The sequence below is a fragment of the Loxodonta africana genome, chromosome 9 (assembly GCF_030014295.1).
Source record: "Loxodonta africana isolate mLoxAfr1 chromosome 9, mLoxAfr1.hap2, whole genome shotgun sequence".
NCBI lineage: Eukaryota > Metazoa > Chordata > Mammalia > Proboscidea > Elephantidae > Loxodonta > Loxodonta africana.
The window spans coordinates 48456712-48477849 of NC_087350.1; the positions used below are offsets into that span (position 1 = coordinate 48456712).

Genomic DNA, 21138 nt, shown 5'->3' on the forward strand with positions numbered 1-21138 from the left:
ACAAAAATATGTCCAAGTGTTACCAAATGTTGTCATGTTTATGAAATTCAATTACACTTAAAAATATCTCATGTAGAAAATATAGTTCTAGGAAGTTCATAGAAACCATATGCTCTTTTTCTCTCAAACTGTCAAAAGGTGAGCCTGCATCTAAAACATTTTCAAAATTTCATAAGCTGACTAGTCCGGTTGCTGGACAGAAATGTGGCTCAAGATAAGCCTTGATAATGTTCTTTACGTTTTTTTTTTTTTTAGAAGAACCTGAGCACTGTCTCAGCAGGCTTCTGTAAGCTAAAACTCTGGCTGTGCCAAAAATATCAACGTGGGTCTTCTGTGATTACCTTAACACCAGGAATGAGAGAGAGGCTCAGAAAAGATGTTATCAATCTGCATAATCCCTCTCAACTGGGAAGACAATACTCCAGCTTCCCAATCACTTGACCATGATCCTTTGAACCAGACCCCAAATTACTGAGAACATTTGGAGTCAATTCAGTCTCAAACAAGTTCCTCGCCATGGAAGGCAACAAAAGGAGACACAGTCAAGAGTAAGTGCAGAAATTTGTAATTGCTCTGTTCTTGGTTTTACGCTGAGGGAAACTTACTAATAGGACGGGGGTCCCATTTCTAATTCTTTAGAGTCAGTAAAGTTTGGGTTAGCAAGCAGGCTCTAAGTAACCAAAAGATCTCGTTCCAGCTCCCACTACTTGTGTGTCCTTTGGCAAGTTCTAAGCCTTGGCATCCTCATATTTAAAATGAGGAAGGTAATCATGGCACCTATACTATATGAGATGGTGCATGTAAATTGCCTAGACCAGTCTCTGGCACCAGGGTGAGTGCTCAGTACAATGTGGGTCTCATTATTCTCTGTCTGGAAGACTCATCTTTTCACTCCCCTGTCACTTGTCTTGGGTACTTCCAAGTTCAGATGCCATTTTCTCTAGCAAGCCTTTCCCCAAAGTTAGGAAGGTTGGGGACTTGTCTGTCTTCCCACAGCAGTCTGCATATCCTCAGCACATGATGCTGTACTTGTTCTTTACTTGCCTCTCTCTCATCCTGGACCATATGTTTCCTGAGAGCAGGGATGAAATTCTATCTACCATCATATCCCCACTACCTAGCAGAGTGTGCAGCATATAATAACCAAAAAAAAAAAAAAAATCTGTTGCCGTCTAATTGATTTTGACTCATAGCGACCCTACAGGATAGAGTAGAACTGCCCCATAGTGTTTCCAAGGAGAGCTGGTGGATTTGAACTGCCGATAAATGAAAAGCCCTTATGTCTAGTGCTCATAGCTCCATTCCTACTCTGAAATTTATTCCTTACCACACAAGTTAATACTTCATTTCATACATTTTGTAACATTCTCTAATTGTTTCCTGTAAGAATAGATTCTCTGAGTAAGCTCAATTTCACTCTACCATCTGAATTGCTAAAGGCCTCTGGGAGATTATCTAATCCACTCCTTTCATTTTATAGATGGGAAAACCAAGGCCGAGAAAAGGGAAGGACACACCAGGACATAACCAGGGCACAATGCCAGTAGGACAATCCACCATAAGGAAGAATGGCAGAAACTAAGGAGGGGTTGTTTTGGATTTATTGGGTGGGGACCATAAACTCATTTCCAAGCTGAAAATACCATGAGGGCTGGAACCACATGTCACTTTTTCTTAGGGCCCAGCACTGAACTGACTGACAACAAAAAGTATCATATCGTTAAGCCCTGGTGGAGCAGTGGTTAAGAGCTCGGCTGCTAGCTAGAAGGTTGGCAGTTCGAATCCACCAGCTGCTCCTTGGAAACTCTGTGGGGGCAGTTCTACTCTGTCCTATAGGGTTGCTATGAGTCGGAATCGACTTCCACAGCTTTGGGTTTGGTTTTTGGTTTGGTCAAGGCCAGTATGGTTTCAAATACTATAGCAGGATGCACGGAACTTTTTCAGGAAAATGTACAGGTGGTAAAGGTGGCTGTTGCCCCTAACATACTTACATACTGATGCATTTAACCTCCCCAGAAGGCAGAGACCTGGGCTCCAATTCCTGCTCTGCCACTGACTAGCTGTCGGGTTCTGGGCATGGACACTGCACCTCTCTAAGCCTCTGCTTCCACCCCCCAAAATGGGATAATAATCTCCACGTGCAGGTTCATTGTGAGCACTGAATAAGATCATGTCAGTAAAGCAACTGCTACAGCGCCTGGGTCATAAGGACCCTCCGTAAATGTTAGCTTCCCTAGGATCTGGGCAGGAAGACAACACAGGCACACACAGAGCAAGCATCACACAGACAGAACAATGCTGCTGTCAAGAGTCGGGCAAGCCCAGGCGGTTGGCAGCAGTGTAAAGCCAGGAGCTGACCAGGCCATGTAAGTGATAGGAGTGGTCAAGGAAGGCCCGGGAAGGCCCCCAGGAAAGATGCAGCCTGGGTCAGCAGAGATGAGGAAAGAGGAGGGAAAAGCTTGGGTATAGATGTGAGTCTGGTATCCAACACTGGCAGGGACAGAGCCTATGAGGCCAGGGGAAGAAGGTGGAGGTGGGGACAGCAGGGTCATCTGGCCTAGGCCTTAAGCACAGAATGGGGTGGGGGTAGACTCTGCTGATTAGTGACAAAATTGTGTAGGATGTGATGTTATTGCAAGCATTGATGCTAACTAAAATCTATCAACCCCCAGTACTGGCTAAATCTGAAGAAGGAGGATGGATGAATTCATGGGGTAGCTGCTGGGGCCTCGTGGAGATTCTGTGAAAGCCCAAGTAATGAGAGTGGTTGGTCTTCTAAATTATGGGGTAGAAGGGCATGCTGCCAATGCACAGGGACTGGGTGGGAAGCCAGGCTGCTCTTACAGCTGGCTCTGCTCAGGGAAGTCAGGCCACAGCTCCCTTCGAGAACCCTTCCTGGCAGGTCCAGGGCAAATTAGCTCCCACATGAGGATGCCCAAAGTACTGAGGTAATACATTTTTGAGACAAAAAAAAGGAGGGTGGAGGGGAATAAAGGAAAGAAAAAAACAATAAAACCACTTACCTTGGCTATTTTCACAAAATGGCTCAGGATTTCTGCCCTTATTTTTAACGTCTGTGCTGTTAGAATTTCTCGTACAACCCAAAAACTGACCTGTAGAGTCAAATACATACACACACACCAGAAAAACTGTTAAATGTCAGCCACTCGTGTCACCCTTGCCCACCACTGATATTTTAAAGAGGTGAGAAAATTGGTAGAGCACAGCCTACAGGTGCATGAGGTCGAGGCTTCCTTTCTGGCATCCCATCCCCACAAATAGGTCCCTTATTCTGAGTACCCTCCGACCTCACACACACAGTGTTACTGAGAGAAATAAGCAGTTCCATCATTACCCAGGGAAGTTATAGGCCTCTGAGATATAAGTCTCTCTGAAGATGCTGCAGGGAATTCTGAGGTCAATTAGACAGGACTCCAAACCAGAAGAATCCCAGTTGTAGGGAGACCATGGATGGATGGATGGATGAATGGACAGATGAACAAATGGCCAAAGACACAGGCATCCTGGCAATACCACCCATCAGATCTAAATCCCTAGCAAGTGCCAAGATAAGACGGATTCACCAATATTTGCACAATTTCAACAAATTTAATTTTCTAGGAAAGGTTCACCCAGAAGTTAAATGATACAACAACAAACAAACTTGTTGCCATCAAGTCAATTTTGAATCATAGAGACCCTACGGGACAGAGTAGAACTGCCCCGTTGGGTTTCCAAGGAGTGGCTGGTGGATTTGAACTGCCGACCTTTTGTTTAGCAGCCGAATTCTTAAGCACCAGGGCTCCAAAATGATACAAAAGCCTCTTTCAAAGTTCTATAAAGCATTGTGGGTTAAGGGGCATATTTTTCTGGAGCAAGCTTGTACCAAATGGATACACTAACATCTTTGGTTCAGAATATCACTCACACTGACCTCTCCCGTAAATTCACAGCCCCGAATCCCTGCATGCTTTGGTGGAAACAAGAAAGTCATCTAGCAGTGTAGGGTTGACTCACATGGCACCTCAATGAAACACAGAAGGGATTTCATGCCAATAAATGCTGGGAAATGGTTAGCTTTTCTTGTTTATATTTCACTATGTTCTATCTGAAACACAGGTAGGAAACACAGATTATAGCCCTGCAAAGAAGGGTAGAGAGCTGGGCAAAGTATTGGAGATGTACAGAATTATGAGAAGAAGCACCTAAAACTCCTAAATTTTACAAAGAAAAAAAAAATAGTTAAGAATATTCCAGAGTTAACAAAGCAAGTTTCCAGCTGCAATATATTCATGTTAACAAAATATCATCACTTTCCAATGTGAAAACAAGGAAAGAGAAACCAAGAATCAAAAATTTGTTTTTTATATTAAGCAGTACTGTAGAAATGTTTTATCAGCATAATTATGTGTGGTTGCTTCAAGGACACGCCTGGCTTTCTATAGAATCATTTTTTCCAAGGCATTGCCTATAATTAAGTTCAGACTCAAATGTTTACTAGCCAGTTATGGAAGAAAACTTTTCTGGATACCAAGTGATACCACCCATAAACCTTACATTTTAATACACGCACATTTTTATGCATCATCCCAAGCGTGAGAGTTCACATGTATAATTTAATAGATTCCTGTATACCAAAAAATCACATAAATCTATGGCATAATTATGGAACACAGCAGGGTTGACTCTGGCTCTCCAGCACATGGTGCGTAGAGGCAGGTCTCAATCAATAATTCAACACACTTTCATGAAGTCCTTGCTACGTACACATTCTAGGCACTGTGAGTCCAGACTCTATCAGTCTTTGCCTGGGAAGTGACCACAGGAGGATGCAGAATTCTCCAGGAATCAGTGTATTAGAAGGCAGCTGGTGATTGTGACTACAGGAGAAGTCCAAACCAAGTGAGATGGTAGAGGTGATGATAGAGGAGAAGGAGCCCTGGTAGCACAATGGTTGTGCTTGACTATTCCCCTAAAGGTCAGAGGTTGGAAACCACCAGTGACTCTTCAAAAGAAAAGGCCTTGCGATCTGCTCCCATGAAGATTGCAGCCTAGGAAACCCTATGAAGCAGTTCTACTCTGTCATATAGGGTCACTGTGAATCGGAATTGACTCAAAGGCACATAACAACGATAGAGGTAGGTTTCTTAGAAGGGAAGGATGTTTGTTGTTAGTTGCCATAGAGTGGATTCTAACTGACTCATGGCAACCTTTGGGTAGACTTCAAACAGGATAGGCTTGAGGTATGACTACACATGCCATGACCAGAGAGGGCTGAGGAGGCTGACAGGACTGGTATTGCAGGTCTCTGTGGGGTAGGGGAAGGAAGGGAGGATGAAGCTGGAAAGGGAGGTAAAGGTTAAGTGGGGCTGGGGAGGTGAAGGCTATATGGGGGCAGGCACAACTGGAGCAACAAGGTGAGAACCCAGAGGCTTCTAAGCAAAAGAAAGACAGGTTAGATCCTTTTGTTAAAAGAAGATTCTGGTGCCTTGGGGCAGGAAAACTAATTAAGAGGCTGATGCAACAGTCTTTAAGTGAGAGAGCTGAGGCCTGAGCCAGGGCAGTGTTGGAGGCAATGGAGAGCTGGGATACAAAAGAGAGAGACAGAATCACCATAGTTTTAAACATTTTTAATTCTTTTTCCTAACTACAAAATTTAATAGAAGCTTAATGCAGAAAAGAGATAAGCACAAATGAAAAAAAATCACTTATAATTTCAATTTCACATATAGGTCACCACAATAAACATTGTGATATATGTCCTAGGCTTTTTTTCCATACATAGAACACATTTTTCTCTTTTTTAATAACATTGATAAATACTAATCATATATCACAAGAATTTTTGTAAGTAAATAAATATATCTTCTACAACATAATTTTTAGCATACTCAAGATCATACTTTGGCTCTCGTGGTGGACTTACTCTAATTTTCTTGAACTTCAACTTGAACTTGCATATGAGCAATTGATGATCAGTTCCACAGTCGGCCCCTGGCCTTCTGACTGATGATACTGAACTTAGAGACTGTCATGGATTGAACTATGTCCCCCAAAAATACGTGTATCAATTTGGCTAGGCCATGATTCCCAGTATGGTGGTCCCAGTATTGTCCACCATTTTATCTTCTGATGTGCTTTTTTATAAATCCTATCTCTATGATGTTAATGAGATGGGATTAATGGCAATGAGGCAGGACTCAATCTACAAGATTAGACTGTGTCTTGAGCCAGTCTCTTTCGAGATATAAAAGACAGAAGCAAGCAGAGAGACATGGGGACCTCCTTCCACCAAAAAAAGAGTGCCAGGAACAGAGTGCGCCCTTTGGACCTGAGGTTCCTGCACTGAGAAGCTCCTGGATCAGGGGAAGATAGCTGACAAAAACTTTCCACCAGAGCCGGCAGAGAAGAGAAAGCCTTCCCCTGGAGCTGACACCCTGAATTTGGACTTGTAGCCTACTAGACTGTGAGAGAATAAACTTATGGTTATTTTTGTTAAAGCAGCACTAGATAACTAAGACAGAGACCATCTCAAAAATATACCTGATGCACTGAACACTAGTGACCAAGGACCAGACAAGTTGTGGAATGACATCAAGAACATCATACATGAAGAAAGCAAAAGGTCATTAAAAAGACAGGAAAGAAAGAAAAGACCAAAATGGATGTCAGGAGAGACTCTGAAAGTTGCTCTTGAACATAGAGTAGCTAAACTGAATGGAAGAAAAGATGAAGTAAAAAAGCTGAACAGAAGATTTCAAAGGGCGGCTCCAAAACACAAAGTAATGTATTATAATGAAATCCGCAAAGATCTGGAAATAGAAAACCAAGAGGCAAGAACACTCTAAGTATTTCTCAGGCTTAAGGAACTGAAGAAAAAATTCAAGCCTCGAGTTGCAATACTGAAGGATTCTACGGGGAAAATACTAAATGACAAGGGAAGCATCAAAAGAAGATGAAAGGACATCCTGAGACCAGAAGAACTAGATGGTGCCTGGCTACAACCGATGACTGCCCTGACAGGGAACGCAACAGAGAACGCCTGAGGGAGCAGGACACCAGTGGGATGCAGACCCCAAATTCTCATAAAAAGACCAGACTTAATGGTCTGATTGAGACTAGAAGGACCTCGGTGGTAATGGCCCCCAGACCTTCTGTTGGCCCAGGACAGGAACTATTCCTGAAGCCAACTCTTCCAACATGGATTGGACTGGACGGTGGGTTGGAGGGGGATGTTGGTGGGGAGTGGGCTTCTTGGATCAGGTGGACACTTGAGACTATGTTGGCATCTCCTGTCCGGAGGGGAGATGAGAGGGCAGAGGGGGTTAGAAGCTGGCGAAATGGACACGAAAAGAGAGAGTAGAGGGAGAGAGCGGGCTGTCTCATTAGGGGGAGAGTAACTAGGAGTATGTAGCAAGGTGTATATAAGTTTTTGTGTGAGAGACTGACTTGATTTATAAACTTTCACTTAAAAGCACAATAAAAATTATATATATTTAAAAAAAGAATATGAAAGGAATATACAGAGTCACTATACCAAAAAGAACTGGTTGACATTCAACCATTTCAGAAGGTAGCATATGATTGAGAACTGATGGTACTAAAGGAAGAGGTCTAAGGTATACTGAAAGCAGTGGCAAAAAACAAGGCTCCAGGAATTGATGGAATACCAATTGAGATGTTTCAACAAATGGATGCAGCACTGGAAGTGCTCACTCATCTATGTTATGAAATTTGGAAGACAGCTACCTGGCCAACCAACTGGAAGAGATCCATATTTATACCCATTCCAAAGAAAGGTGATCGAACAGAGGGCAGAAATTAACAAATATCATTAATATCACACACAAGTAAAATTTTACTGATGATCATTCAAAAGGGTTGCAGCAGTACATTGACAGGGAACTGCCAGGAGTTCAAGGAGGTGAGGTATATAGTTGCTGATATTAGATGGATCTTGGCTGAAAGCAGAGAATACCAGGAAGAAGTTTACCTGTGCAAAGTCATTCGACTGTATTGATCATAACAAATTATGGATAACACCACAAAGAACGGGAATTTCAGAACACTTAATCGTGCTCATGCAGAACCTGTACTGCGAACAGAACAAGGGGATACTGCACGGTTTAAGATCAGGAGAGGTATGCTTCAGGATTATATCGTTTCACTATACTTATCAATCTGTATGCTGAGCAAATAATCCAAGAAGCTGGACTATATGAAGAAGAACGAGCCATCAGGATTAGAGGAAGACTCATTAACAACCTGCATTATGCAGATGACACAACCTTGCTTGCTAAAAGTGGACTTGAAGCATTTACTGATGAAGATCAAAGACCACGCCTTCAGTATGGATTACGCCTCAACATAAAGAAAACAAAAATCCTCACAACTGGACCAATAAGCAACACCAGGATAAACGCAGAAAAGATTGCAGTTGTCGAGGATTTCATTTTACCTGGATCCACAATCCACCCCCATGGAAGCAGCAGTCTAGAATTCAAATAACTTATTGCACTAGACAAACCTGCTGCAAAAGATCTCCAATGCTGTGGTGAACATCTTTATATATATATAAATAATGCTGTGGTGAATATCTTTATAGGTATATACAAACTATGACGTTTATATAATGATGTGGTGAACATCATTGTTATTAGTCAACAATGAACACAGCATTGTTTATTACAACAAAATAATTAGAAACAACTCATCTAATAATAGGGGGCTGCTTAAGTAAATCAAGATACATGATGAACTTGTTGTTGTTAGGTGCCGTCAAGTCGGTTCCGAGTCATAGCGACCCTATGTACAACAGAACAAACACTGCCTGGCCCTGTGCCATCCTCATAATTGCTGCAGCCCTGGTGGTACAGTAGTTAAAGAGCTACAGCTGCAAACCAAAAGGCTGTAGCTCCTTGGAAACCCTATGGGGCAGTTTTACTCTGTCCTATAGGGTGGCTGTGGAAACCCTGGTGGCATACTGGTTAAGAGCTATGGCTGCTAACCAAAAGGCTGGCAGCTCAAATCTACCAGGTGCTCCTTGGAAACCCTATGGGGCAGTTCTACTCCATCCTATAGGGTCGCTTTGATTCAGAATCGACTTGACTGCAATGGGTTTTATAGGGTGTCTATGGGTAAAATTTTTTTTTTATGGGTAGGAATTGATTTGATGGCAATGGGTCTGTATGGAAACCCTGGTGGTGTAGTGGTTTAAGTGCTACAGCTGTTAACAAAGAGGTTGGCAGTTCAAATCCACCAGGCGCTCCCTGGAAACTCTATGGGGCAGTTCTACTGTCTTACAGGGTTGCTATGAGTTGGAATCGACTTGACGGCAGTGGGTTTGGGTCTTTTTGGGGGGTATATATACACACACACTAATATATAATTAAGGTTTTAGAATAAATTCTTACAGTGAAGTGACAATAAAAGTGTGTCCTTTTTTTTTCAAAAGTATATGTAAAAAACTTGGTCTTCAAAGGGGCTATTTGTTTTCCATCAACGGGTACAAGAAGACCTATGCTTCTATATATGGGTTAATACCAGCTATTGTAACTCTTTTTTTCTTTTCTAACACAATAGACAAAATGGTATCTTCCTTTCGCTACTGTGCATTTCTTTCATGACTATCCAGTTAACATTTTTTTTGTTACAAATATTTACAGGTCTTTTGTAGTATTTGCTTTGTGAATTGCCTGATCAGGTCCTTCACCCATGTTTCTACTGGGAGATCTGTCCTTTTATTGGTAAAAGCTCTTTGTATATCAAAGAAAATACATTAGCCCTTTGTGAGTCATATATTGTACCAAGGGTATGGAGAAATTGGTACTTTTATATATTGTTTTGGAGAGTACAATAGGATCATGTTGAAAGACAATTTGAATATGTCTTTCAAAATGTTAAAAATTATATTCTCCTAGAATACTTATGAAAATACAAAAACACATAGCTATGAATAAGGGTTCACTGAAACACTGTTTCTAAAAACAAGAAAAGGGGGGAAAAACAAAAATGGCGATCAATAGGGGATTGGTTACATAAATTATAACACCACTTCATACATTGGAAAGAAGTCACTATGCTCAGCCCACACTTACGAAGGGGGATGTTTGCTCTACCTCCTTGAGGGCAAGGTTCCTACATAAATTATTTGGAATTCTTCCACATGGGAGATTTGTCTATTCTCCCCCTTTTATTTATTCAGTCATTTATTCATACTGGTATGAACTCATGGACATTTATTTCATACTTTGGGTTATAATCCAACACTATGTTATTTATTTCGTTTCTCAAATTGTTCCAGCTTTGGCAAACAGGAGCTCTTTCAGTTGGCTCCCTGTGTCCCAAGACACTCCTCCATTATTGTTTTAGTTGGTTGGTTGGTTTGAGCACTTCCTTACTTTCTGAAACCACATGATACTCCAGGCTCTTCTTGTATACTTCTTGCCCCAGTCCTAAAATAAGCCATTCCTCTAAAAAGCTCTGTTTCCTTTTATTGGACAATGGTATTAGAAAACAAGACATAGGGCCTAGGTATGCTTTTTGCTACTAGGGTAGCATTGTTTCTAGGGTCTCTCAGCTGACAGAGCAAGGTAGTACATATTTGTGTGTGTGTATACTAAACCACGTATATACACATCAAACCCGTTGTCACCGAGTCAATTCTGACTCATAGCGACCCTACAGGACAGAGGGTTTCCAAGGAGCAGCTGGTGAATTCAAACTGCTGACCTTTTGGTTAGCAGCTGAGTTCTTAACCACTGCACCACCAGGGCTCCACATATTATTCACATATCAATAAATATTTCTATATGTAACTTATGTATCTAAATTAAGCTAAAGATGAGTTCATATCGATATTTGCACCTCTAACTAATTGCTACATGGATCATTCTAGCCTTCTCCCTTTGTCTCTAATTACAACTCCAACAGTTAGAAACCTGGCTCTCACCATCCAACATACATTTAACTTAACTGTTCAACTCCAGTATGCATTATAGTGGTTTCAGGACTATCTTAACCCACACCCCTTTGGGAAACAACTTTTATCAACTACAGTACAGCACTTACGTATAATTCCTTTTGCCTTTAGTCTTACAGACTCCATTCATTTTCAAAGCTGCATAGGTCAGCATCTCTTCCCCTCACCTCCTTCAATGACGTTGTTTCATACATTTAGGATATAGTTAGATTCTTTTGTTACATTTTGCATTCCATCCTAGGATCCCTCAACCTCCCAAATGATTTTTTAATTTGCATATATTAATGTTCACTCTTTGTGCTGTAAAGCTCTATGGGTTTTCATAACTGCATAGTCATGTAGCCATTACAGAATCATACAGAATAGTTTCACCACCTAAAAAATTCCCTATGCTTCACTTATACAACCCTCCCCCCTTCCCAAAATCCTGGCAAGCACTGATCTTTTTACTGTCTCTATAGTTTCACCTTTTCTAGACCGCAAAAATATATATATATATATATATATATATATATATATATATATATATAGCCTTTTCCGATTGGTTTCTTTCACTTAGCAATATGCCTTTAAGATTCATCCATGTCTGTACATGGCTTGATAACTCCGGTCTTCCTCCCTCCCTCCCTTCCTTCTTTTTGATGACTATTATTCCATTGGATGTATATACCACAGTTTGCTTATCCATTCACCTAATTAAGGACATCTTGGTTACCTCCAGTCTTTGTTTTTGTTGTTGTTGTTCTTTAGATGAAGGTTTACAGAGCAAATTAATTTCTCATTAAACAATTAATGCACATATTGTTTTGTAACATTGGTTGCCAATCCCACCACGTGTCAACACTCTCCCCTTCTCGACCTTGGGTTCCCCGTTACCAGCTTTCCTGTCTCCTTCTGCCTTTTCATCCCTGCCCCTGAGCTGGTATACCCGTTTAGATTCATTTTGTTTTATGGGCCTGTCTAATCTTTGGCTGAAGGGTGAACTTCAGAAGTGACTTCAGTGCTGAGTTAAAAGGGTGTCTAGGGGCCATACTCTCGGGGTTTCTCCAGTCTCTCTCAAACCAGTAAGTCTGGTCTTTTTTTGTAAGTTAGAATTTTGTTCTATATTTTTCTCCAGCTTTGTCCGGGACCCTGTATTGTGATCCCTGTCAGAGCAGTTGGTGGTGGTACCGGACACCATCTAGTTGTGCTAGACTCAGGCTGGTGGGGGCTGTGGTAGTTTTAGTTCATTAGTCCTTTGGACTAATATTTCTGTTGTGTCTCTGGTTTTCTTCATTCTCCCTTGCTCCAGATGGGGTGGGACCAGTGGAGTATCTTAGACGACCGCTCGCAAGCTTACTTTCAGTTTTGGAAGATTATGAATAAATCTACTATAAACATTCAGGTGCTAATTTTTGTGCAGGGGTAAGTTTTCAAGTAAGCTGGGTAAGTACCTTGCCTAGAAGTGAGACTGCTGTATCACATAGTAAGACTAAGTAAGAAACTACAAAACTGTCCCACATGAGACAATAAGCTAACAATGGCAAGGGCTGTGTTTCATTTACTGTTGGCTCCCTGAACATAGCACAGAGCCTGGTACACGTCTATTGAATAAATAAATATAACCAGAAGTAATGCATCTGAAATAAAAGGGGGCTTTATACAATGAGGAAAGAATAACTGCTTGGCAATTGGTAGCATTTGGAAATGAGAAAAATGTTAATATTGTCTCCTTGCTCTGTAAAGTCTGGAGGGATTAGGTTCCACTGGAATAGTGTTTAGAAAAAATGGGGAGGTCTTTCAGCAGAAGAAACTCACCAGCTATGTGGCTTTGAGCCCATTGCTTTACCTTTCCGAGCCTCAGTTTCCTCATTCATAAATGGGTTTATGTGAAAATTATTCATATATGGGTTATGTGAAAATCAAATTAGAATTCAGCAATGAGCTTCAGTCATTGGGAGTACAGTCAGATCATTAGTTTGAGCGTTGTTCGCCTCATGTCTCAGTTCATTATCAATACAGGGTAACAACTATTTACATAGCATTTACGTTGTTATTGGGTATTAGAAGTAATCTAGATATGATTTAAAGTATACAGGAGGATGTGTGCAGATTATATGCAAACACTACGCCATTTTATACGAGACTTCAGCATCCATGGATTTTGGTATCTGAGGGTGTGGGGAGTGGGGGTCCCGGAACCAATCCCCCACAAATACCAGGGTACAACTGTACATACATGAGTCTATGAGAAAAGTTAAAGCAGCCCTCACAAGGAAAAACTTGGGAAACTTTGATCCAGTCTCTGTTAATACAGTGCCTGCTTCGGTAACACGTACCCCCCAAAAACCAAACCCAGTGCCGTCGAGTCGATTCCAACTCATAGCAACCCTATAGGACAGAGTAGAACTGCCCCATAGAGTTTCCAAGGAGCGCCTGGTGGATTCGAACTGCCGACCCTTTAGTTAGCAGCTGTAGCACTTAACCACTACGCCACCAGGGTTTCCTCGGTAACACATATACTCCATCAATACAAAAGGGTCCTGAAACCTAGAGAAGGGACTTGCCCAAGGTCTGAAAGTAGGCTAACAGCAGAGTCTGGACTAGAACCAAGTTCTCCCAATTCCCTCTTTAATTTTTCTATGTCCTTCAGCATCCTCAGGACACACACAATCCTAATGGCAGCATTTAAGGCCAACCCTATATAGCACAGCCTTAACCTTCCTTTCAGCTCATAACTCCCAATACTCTATACCTTTTTTAAAAAAATGTTAATATTCATAACAAGAATTAGTAAGTTCTTGTTAACTCTCCATTCTCTCACCCCTGTCTCCTAGTAACCACTAATCTTCTTTTGTCTCCATGGATTTACCTATTCTAGAGATATTTCATGTAAGTAAGATCATATAATATTTGCCCTTTTGTGTCTGGCTTATTTCACTTAATTTAATGTTTTCAAGGTTCATCCACGTGGTGGCATGTATTAGAACTTCACCTCTCTTTATAGCTGAATAATACTCCATTGCATGTATTTACCACATTTTGTTTCTCCATTCATCTGTTGATGCGTATGTGGGTAGTTTCTAGCTTTTGGCTACTCTGAATAATACTGCAGTGAAATTGGTGTACACATGTCTGAGTTGCTGCTTTCAAGTCTTTTGAGTATCTACCTAGGAATGGAATTGCTGGGTCTTCTGGTTTTTTTTTGTTTGTTTGTTTTTGTTTTTTTCTGGTTTAGTTTTCTCTCTCTTTTTTTAAGTAATAGCCATCCTCCAAAAAAAAAAAAAAAAAAAAAGTTGCCATCGATTCTGACTCATAGTGACCCTATAGGACAGAGTAGAACAGCCCCAAAGGGTTTCCAAGGAGTAGCTGGTGGTTTCAAACCACCAACCTTTTGGTTAGCAGCTGAGCCCTTAACTACAGCGCTACCAGGGTTCGCTCCACAGCCATCTTTAACCAAAAAAAAAAAAAGAAACTCGTTGCCATCAAGTAGATTCTGACTCATAGTGACCCTATAGGACAGAGTAGAACTGGTTTCCAAGGAGTGGTTGGTGGATTCAAACAGCCAACCTTTTGGTTAGCAGCTGAGCTCTTAACCACTGAACCACCAGGGCTCCATCCTAGTGGGTACAAAATGGTATCTCGTGGTTTTGGTCTGCAATTTCTTGATGACTAATGATGTTGAGCATCTTTTCATGTGCTTGTTGGCCATTCGTATATCTTCTTTGGAGAATGTGTATTCAAGTTCTTTGCCCATTTTTTAAATTGAGTTGTTAGTCTTTTTGCTACTGTGTTTTAAGAGTTATCTATATGTTCTCCTTATCTGATATGGTTTCCAAATATCTTCTCCTATTCTGTAGGTTGCCTTTTCATTTTCTTGATAATATCCTTTGATGCACAAATGTTTTTAATTTTGATGAAGTCCATCCAGTTTAACTATTTTTTTCTTTTGTTGCTCATGCTTTCAGTGTCATATCTAAAAATTCACTGCCTGAAAGATGGTCCTGAATCTTCACTCCCACGTTTTCTTCCAAGAGTTTTGTGGTTTTAGCTCCTATTATTTAGGTCATTGATCCATTTTGAGTTAATTTTTGTATATGATGCAAGGTATAGGTCCAGTTTCATTCTTTTGCATGTGGACATCCAGTTGTCCCAGCACCGTTTGCTGAAGACACTGCTGAATAGATGTGGCACTCTTATCGAAAATCAATTGGCCATAAATGCACATGTTTATTTATGGATTCTCAATTCTATTTCAGTGGTCTATATGTCAATCCTTATATCAATATCATACTGTTTTGATTACTATAGGTTTGTAGTACCTTTTGAAATCAGGAAGTGTGAGTCCTCTTACTTTGTTTTTTCTTCCCCCCAAGATTATCTTGGCTATTTAAGGCCCCTTGCAATTCCAATAGAATTTGAGGATTGGCTTTTCCATTTCTGCAAAAAGGCTGTTGGAATTTTAATACGAATTGTGTTCAATCTGTATATCACTTTGGGTAGAACTGATATCTTAATAATATTAAGTCTACCGGTCCATGAATATGGAATGTTTTTCTAATTATTCAGATCTCCTTTAATTTCTTTCAAAAATGTTTTATAGTTTGTAGTGTAAAGGTCTTTCACTTCCTTGGTTAAATTCATTCCTAGGCATTTTATTCTTTTAGATGTTGTTGTAAAAAGAATGGAGCTCTTGTGGTGCAGTGGTTAAAAGTTCGGCTGCTGACCAAAAGGTCAGCAGTTCAAATCCACCAGCTACTCCTTGGAAATCCTATGGGGCAGTTCTACTCTGCCCTATAGGATCACTATGAGTAGGAATGGACTTAATGGCAATGGGTTTGGTTTTTTAGTTTTTGGTAAAAAGAATGGTTTTCTTCATTTCCTCTTCAGATAGTTTGTTTTTGGTGTGTAGAAACACAACTAACTTCTGTGTGTTGATCTTGTACCCTGCAACTTTGCTTATTAGCTCTAGTAGCTTTCTAGTGGATTTTCGGGATTTACTATACACGGTTTCATGTCATCCATGAATACAGATAGTTTTATTTCTCCCTAATTCAAATGCCTTTTATTTCTTTGGCTTGCCGAATTGCTCTGGCTGGAACCTCCAGTACAACATAGTGGTGAACAGTAGGGGTCAAAGTAGGGTACTTGTCTTGCTCCTGATCTTAGAGCTTTCAGCCTTTCACCACTGAGTGTGATGTTCGCTGTGTGCTTTTCATAAATGTCCTTTATTATGCTGAGGAATTTCCCTTCTATTCCTAATTTGCTGAGTACTTTTATCATAAATGGAGGTTAAATTTTTGTCAAATGCCTTTTCTGTCTCAATTGAAAGGATCATCTGGTTCTTTTCCTTCATTTTATTGATGTGGTATTACATTCATTGATTTTCTTATATTGAATCACCCTGGCATTCCTGGGATAATCCCAATCAGTCATGGTCTATAATATTTTTATTATGCTTTTGGATTCAGTCTGTTAGTATTTTGTTGAGGATTTTTATATCTATATTCATAAAAGATAGTGGTCTCATGATTTAATCTTCAAAAACCATTTGTGACTATTATTCTCATTTTATGAATGAGGAAAGTGACGCTCAGATAGGCCACCACAAGAGATCCCTGGATTATACAGCTGATAAGTTGTAAAGTTTAGACTTGAACCTAGGTTTGTTTGATTCTCTGAGACCACAGTTCTTGGCCTGTTGTCCACAGACCTCTAAAGTGTCCATGTACAAGCTCGAAGGGGGCCATGAACCCCCTACAATTAAATGCAAAATTACATATCTGTGCATTTTTCTGGGAGCAGGTATAAATAGATAGATACATATATGTGTGTGTGTGTATATATGATATCATCAGTATCATCAAATTCTGAAAAGGACCCACGATCCAGAAAAGACTGAAAACTTTTGTGCTATATAGTGAGCAAAGGGCCTGGCACATAACAAGCCCTTAATGAACTCAACTGAATTCTTCCTTCTCAGCCACTCTATGGAAAAATCCCAAGGAACTCTGACCCCATAAAAAAGCAGGCAAGCTCCCAGGAGCTGACAAGGATACTGGCCAGTGGGGTTCTGGTTTGCCCACAAAAAGCCTCAAATCTCCTGGCAAACTCCTTCTCATCAACCTAACTTCACATTCATCCTTTCCTGCCTACAAATGTTTGGGCGCTTACTTCATCCCAGACACTGCACTAGGAGCTCTCCATATTATCATTTCCTTTAATCTTCATAACAACCGTGTAAGGTGGGCACTATTATTATTCTCATTTACAGATAAATAAAACTGAGGCTCAGACAGGTAAGTGACCTGCTTTTCTTTATCTGGAGTCTGATGAGGAATCTTGTTCTCACATATAAAAGGGCCGCCAGAAAGGGATGCCAATGAGTTCATCTCAGAAAAAGTCGCTCCAATGGCTGACCAGGCCTGGCCTCTGGCCAGTTTTCAAATCAGAGTTACCGGCTGTGTCCAGGAGCTGCTTGCTCTACAGTGGGTGACATGCCGGCAGAAGACCATTTCCCAGAGCATTCTGTTTGAGAAAATGCAACTCCACTGGCTCTTTTTACCCACTTGGTCCGAGCTGGACACAGGGCAATTATTCACAGAAGTAACCCTCCCGCCCTTTGCCAAGCTGACCTGGCATCCGTGTGCAAAGCAGGTTACGTCAGAGCCCCCAACATTCTCTCCTCCAGGAGCTCTGAGGCTAGTCAGAGGTGGAGTGCAAGCTGGCTCCCACTCAAATAGTTTTTGTTAAGGAAACTATGAATCCCTTGATAGATTGTGCACATCTGTTTTTTTTAAAAAACACTAAGCCCAGTTAAAAAGATTTTTAAGAGAAAGAAAAAAACAAGCAAAAGGTTTCAGAACTTCTCTTTTCAAAACAAATCGTGTACAGTGTCTATCCCACGTGCATCTAGGCCTTTCTTAAAACCCATTGCCATCCAGTCAATTCCAACTCACAGCGGCCCTATAGGACAGAGTAGAACTGCCCCATAGAGTTTCCAAGGTGCACCTGGTGGATTTGAACTGCCGACATTTTGGTTAGCAGCCAAACGCTTAACCACTGCACCACCAAGGCCTTTCTTAGTTCCTACTGTATCTCATAAAATAACCAAAAAATAAATAAATGTTTTTTTTTATTACTTACTGTATCTCATAAAATAACAATAATGCTAACTCTAGCCTTAATCTTCAAACTACAAGCCAGTGCCTCTCTGAGGCTCCCACTGTACATGGGGTGGTAGCCCAAGACTAGAGAAGCCTGCAGAGGGTTGAGCAATAGTGATGCACTTCTGAGTGACGGCCCAGCTTAAGGGAAAGCCCAAGGGGAAGCCTGGCCCCACCACTCAGAGATCCAGTCCTACACACTGTGTAACCTCTAGGCTGCTGTCCTCATATGAAACCAGAAAAACAAAAATGAAGATGAAAAACTATTAACAGCACCATTTGGGGTTTTGATCTATCTGAAAGAGTCTATCTACTGCAGGGTGCTATCTACTGAAGGTCATGTTCTGGCAGATCTGGCTGAGAAATCAGAAGCCTACCCCCCTCAGTTGGTCCAAGTCCCCACAATCATCACCCCAGTAAGTGGGAATGCAGATCTTCATAACTAGAGCAAAAGTTCTGGTTGGAGTGGTCTGTTTGTAGTAGTATAGGGCCAGTGACCAGGCCATTAGGAATTCAAAGAAATTCAAGAAGTATTTCCTGAGCACCTCATTCATTCGTTCCAAATGTATTTACTGAGGGTATATTCTACGCCTGACACTGGGCAAGGTAGTAATGAATAAGATGGACATGGTTCTTGCCCTCATGGAGCTCACAGACTAACAAGGAAGATGAGTGTTAAAGAACTGCACAAAATGAGGACAGATGAGTAAAGGATCATAATGGAGTACAGGGTGTAACGAGGACACCTACGATGGTGAGACCTCATACATGCTGGGAATTCAGGGAGGGTTTCCCTGAGGAAGTGGCATTTAGGTGAGATCTGATCGGCAGCTGAAAAGAAAGGAACAGTGTTCCATATGGGGACCTGATGAGATGGAATGCATCAGGAAAGAGAAGGAAAGCCAAGATTGCTGAAGGCCACAGTGGGAGGGGGGAGAGACAAAAAGTGAGCCTGAGGGTGGGCAGAAGCCAGATCCATTTTACAGGACTTTGCAGGGCAAATTAAGGCATCTTTTTTTATATTTAGCTTAAGTGTAACTGGAAGCCACTGAAGTGATTTAAACACAGAAAAGGCTTGTTCAGCTCCACCTACTGTGTGGAAAATAGACTGTGATGGTGCAAGGGTAGATAAGGGCCAAAGGTTCAGGAAGAGGGGTCTGGACCTAAAGCGAAATGCCTAGGATGGAACCCTGGTGGGGCTCCTAGCCTACAAGGGACAACAGTCTGTTATCTGGACAGGCACATGCAAGGGGTGTTGCTTACCTGGTTAAACCTCCGTGTAAAGGCCACAACGTTGGGGGCGAGACTATGTTTCTCCTTCTTACTCCATCCACAGCTGGCTAGTTCCTAGGAGGCACAGAATCAATTTCAACTGTGATTCTAATTGGATACAAAACACACCAGGGGCATCTAATCAGAATGTGCACGTAGAGGCAAGGAAGGACTGAAGACTTGGCTACTCATGCCTTTTCTCTGTGGGTGGAGGTGCCTCCTGGAGCCCCCGAGGTGAAAATAAAATTGAATGCTTTTCTCCATAACGCTAGCCACATTTCCCAGGAACTTCTGCACCAAAATATTAACCCTTCCAATGCCATACTGACAGCTTCTCTGGGACCAGAAGTTCTTTCTTACAATGCAAATGGTCTGGGAGAAGGTGTAATTTTTTGACAAGCAGGACTCACACACATACACATCTCCCTCCACCATGGATGCAATTCCCAGGGCTCCGGGCTAACTTAAAATTAAAATTTGGCTGAGAAATATCAAATTTCATTGGCCACATGGTATCCTCCATTCCTAGAGTCAGGCAAAGTCCTGGTCCAAGCCTGCTGCAATCAGAGAAGCTTCTGGGATTACCTCAGATTCCTTCCTGATGTTTACCCCTCCCATTTCCCATATAACCAAAAAGGGGCAGAAGGAGAAGTTCCCTTTCACTCTCTTGTACAGGGGCCTTATCTTTTCCTTTCCAGTAGGTTTAGCATTATAATTGGAAGAATCAAATTACCTAAATTTTGCATATCAGTGGGGCAGGTTCCTATCTGAAGGATGCAGGCTAAAGACAATAGGGACAATCTAATGGGATTACTTAGGGGTATATAAAAGGACCAAGGAAGAGCCATTATCCAAATGCCCAGCCATTCTCAGCCTGTGCCTTAGGAAGCCAGAGAATGGAAAGCAGTAGATTCTAAGGTTCTCTACTCTCTAAATTACAAGACCTCCTTTTAATTTATATCAGGTCTCGTGTTATTAAATTTTTGGGGGCACACATTTGGAACTTTTATAAAATCTGTAGCCAGCTGGAATGGACACAGATCAGGGGTCTACTAGGAGGTCAGGGAGGGCAGTGGGAATGACCAAAGACAAAACTTGCTCACTGGGCAGTTATGCTCAAAGTGCCATGCCCATTAAATGCATCTTAGGATCCAATTATATGCCACAGACAGACGCTTGTGGGAAGCTTGGCTAGGGCAATGGGCAGCTCTGGTTACAAATGAATGACCTGGACGAGGGAACACATGGGAACTAACCAGGAGCGAAGAAACACAGCTCTTTTTCCTGGCTCCTTTATATCTGTAAATGGCATCACTATCTTTCTAGTCACCCACGAGAGAAAACTCAACCATCCTTGACCCTGCTGAGTCCTTCATACTATCACAATTTAGATCCCAAGTAATAGTAAGGACAGATATTAACTAATCTTACCATTTATCAAGAATCCCCTATGTGCCAGGCAATGGACTAGGCACTTCACATATGTCATCTGGTAATTCTCACCATAATCATTTTAACAATGTTTAAAAAGAATAAATTTTAAAAAAAAGCAGCCCCTAAATTCACATATTTAATTTAAAAAACAACTAACCAAAAGAATTCTTAATATTTCACTCGCCTGAATGAACATTTTGAATCCCTTACAGATCCTCAATTTTATACCCCCCTCATTCTCTTGAATGAATGCTATAACTCCATTTCTTTTCCAATGTATATATGAATCTCTCTCAGATGTAGAGT

General features: G+C 41.3%; 1 protein-coding gene across 11 annotated transcripts in view; it reads right to left on the reverse strand.

Annotated features, from left to right (window-relative positions):
- The window catches only part of RALGPS1 (Ral GEF with PH domain and SH3 binding motif 1), a 407684-nt gene that overhangs the window by 240003 nt on the left and 146543 nt on the right, over nt 1-21138 (reverse strand). For 9 of the 11 annotated variants that reach the window (XM_064291415.1, XM_064291410.1, XM_064291417.1 and 6 more), the window contains 2 exons: nt 19390-19473; nt 3024-3113 (listed from right to left, as the gene is read on the reverse strand). In XM_064291415.1, coding sequence (XP_064147485.1) covers nt 3024-3113; nt 19390-19473 — 174 coding nt within the window. The remainder of the gene's footprint in view (nt 1-3023; nt 3114-19389; nt 19474-21138) is intronic. The other 2 variants (XM_064291416.1, XM_064291413.1) reach the window with 1 other exon arrangement.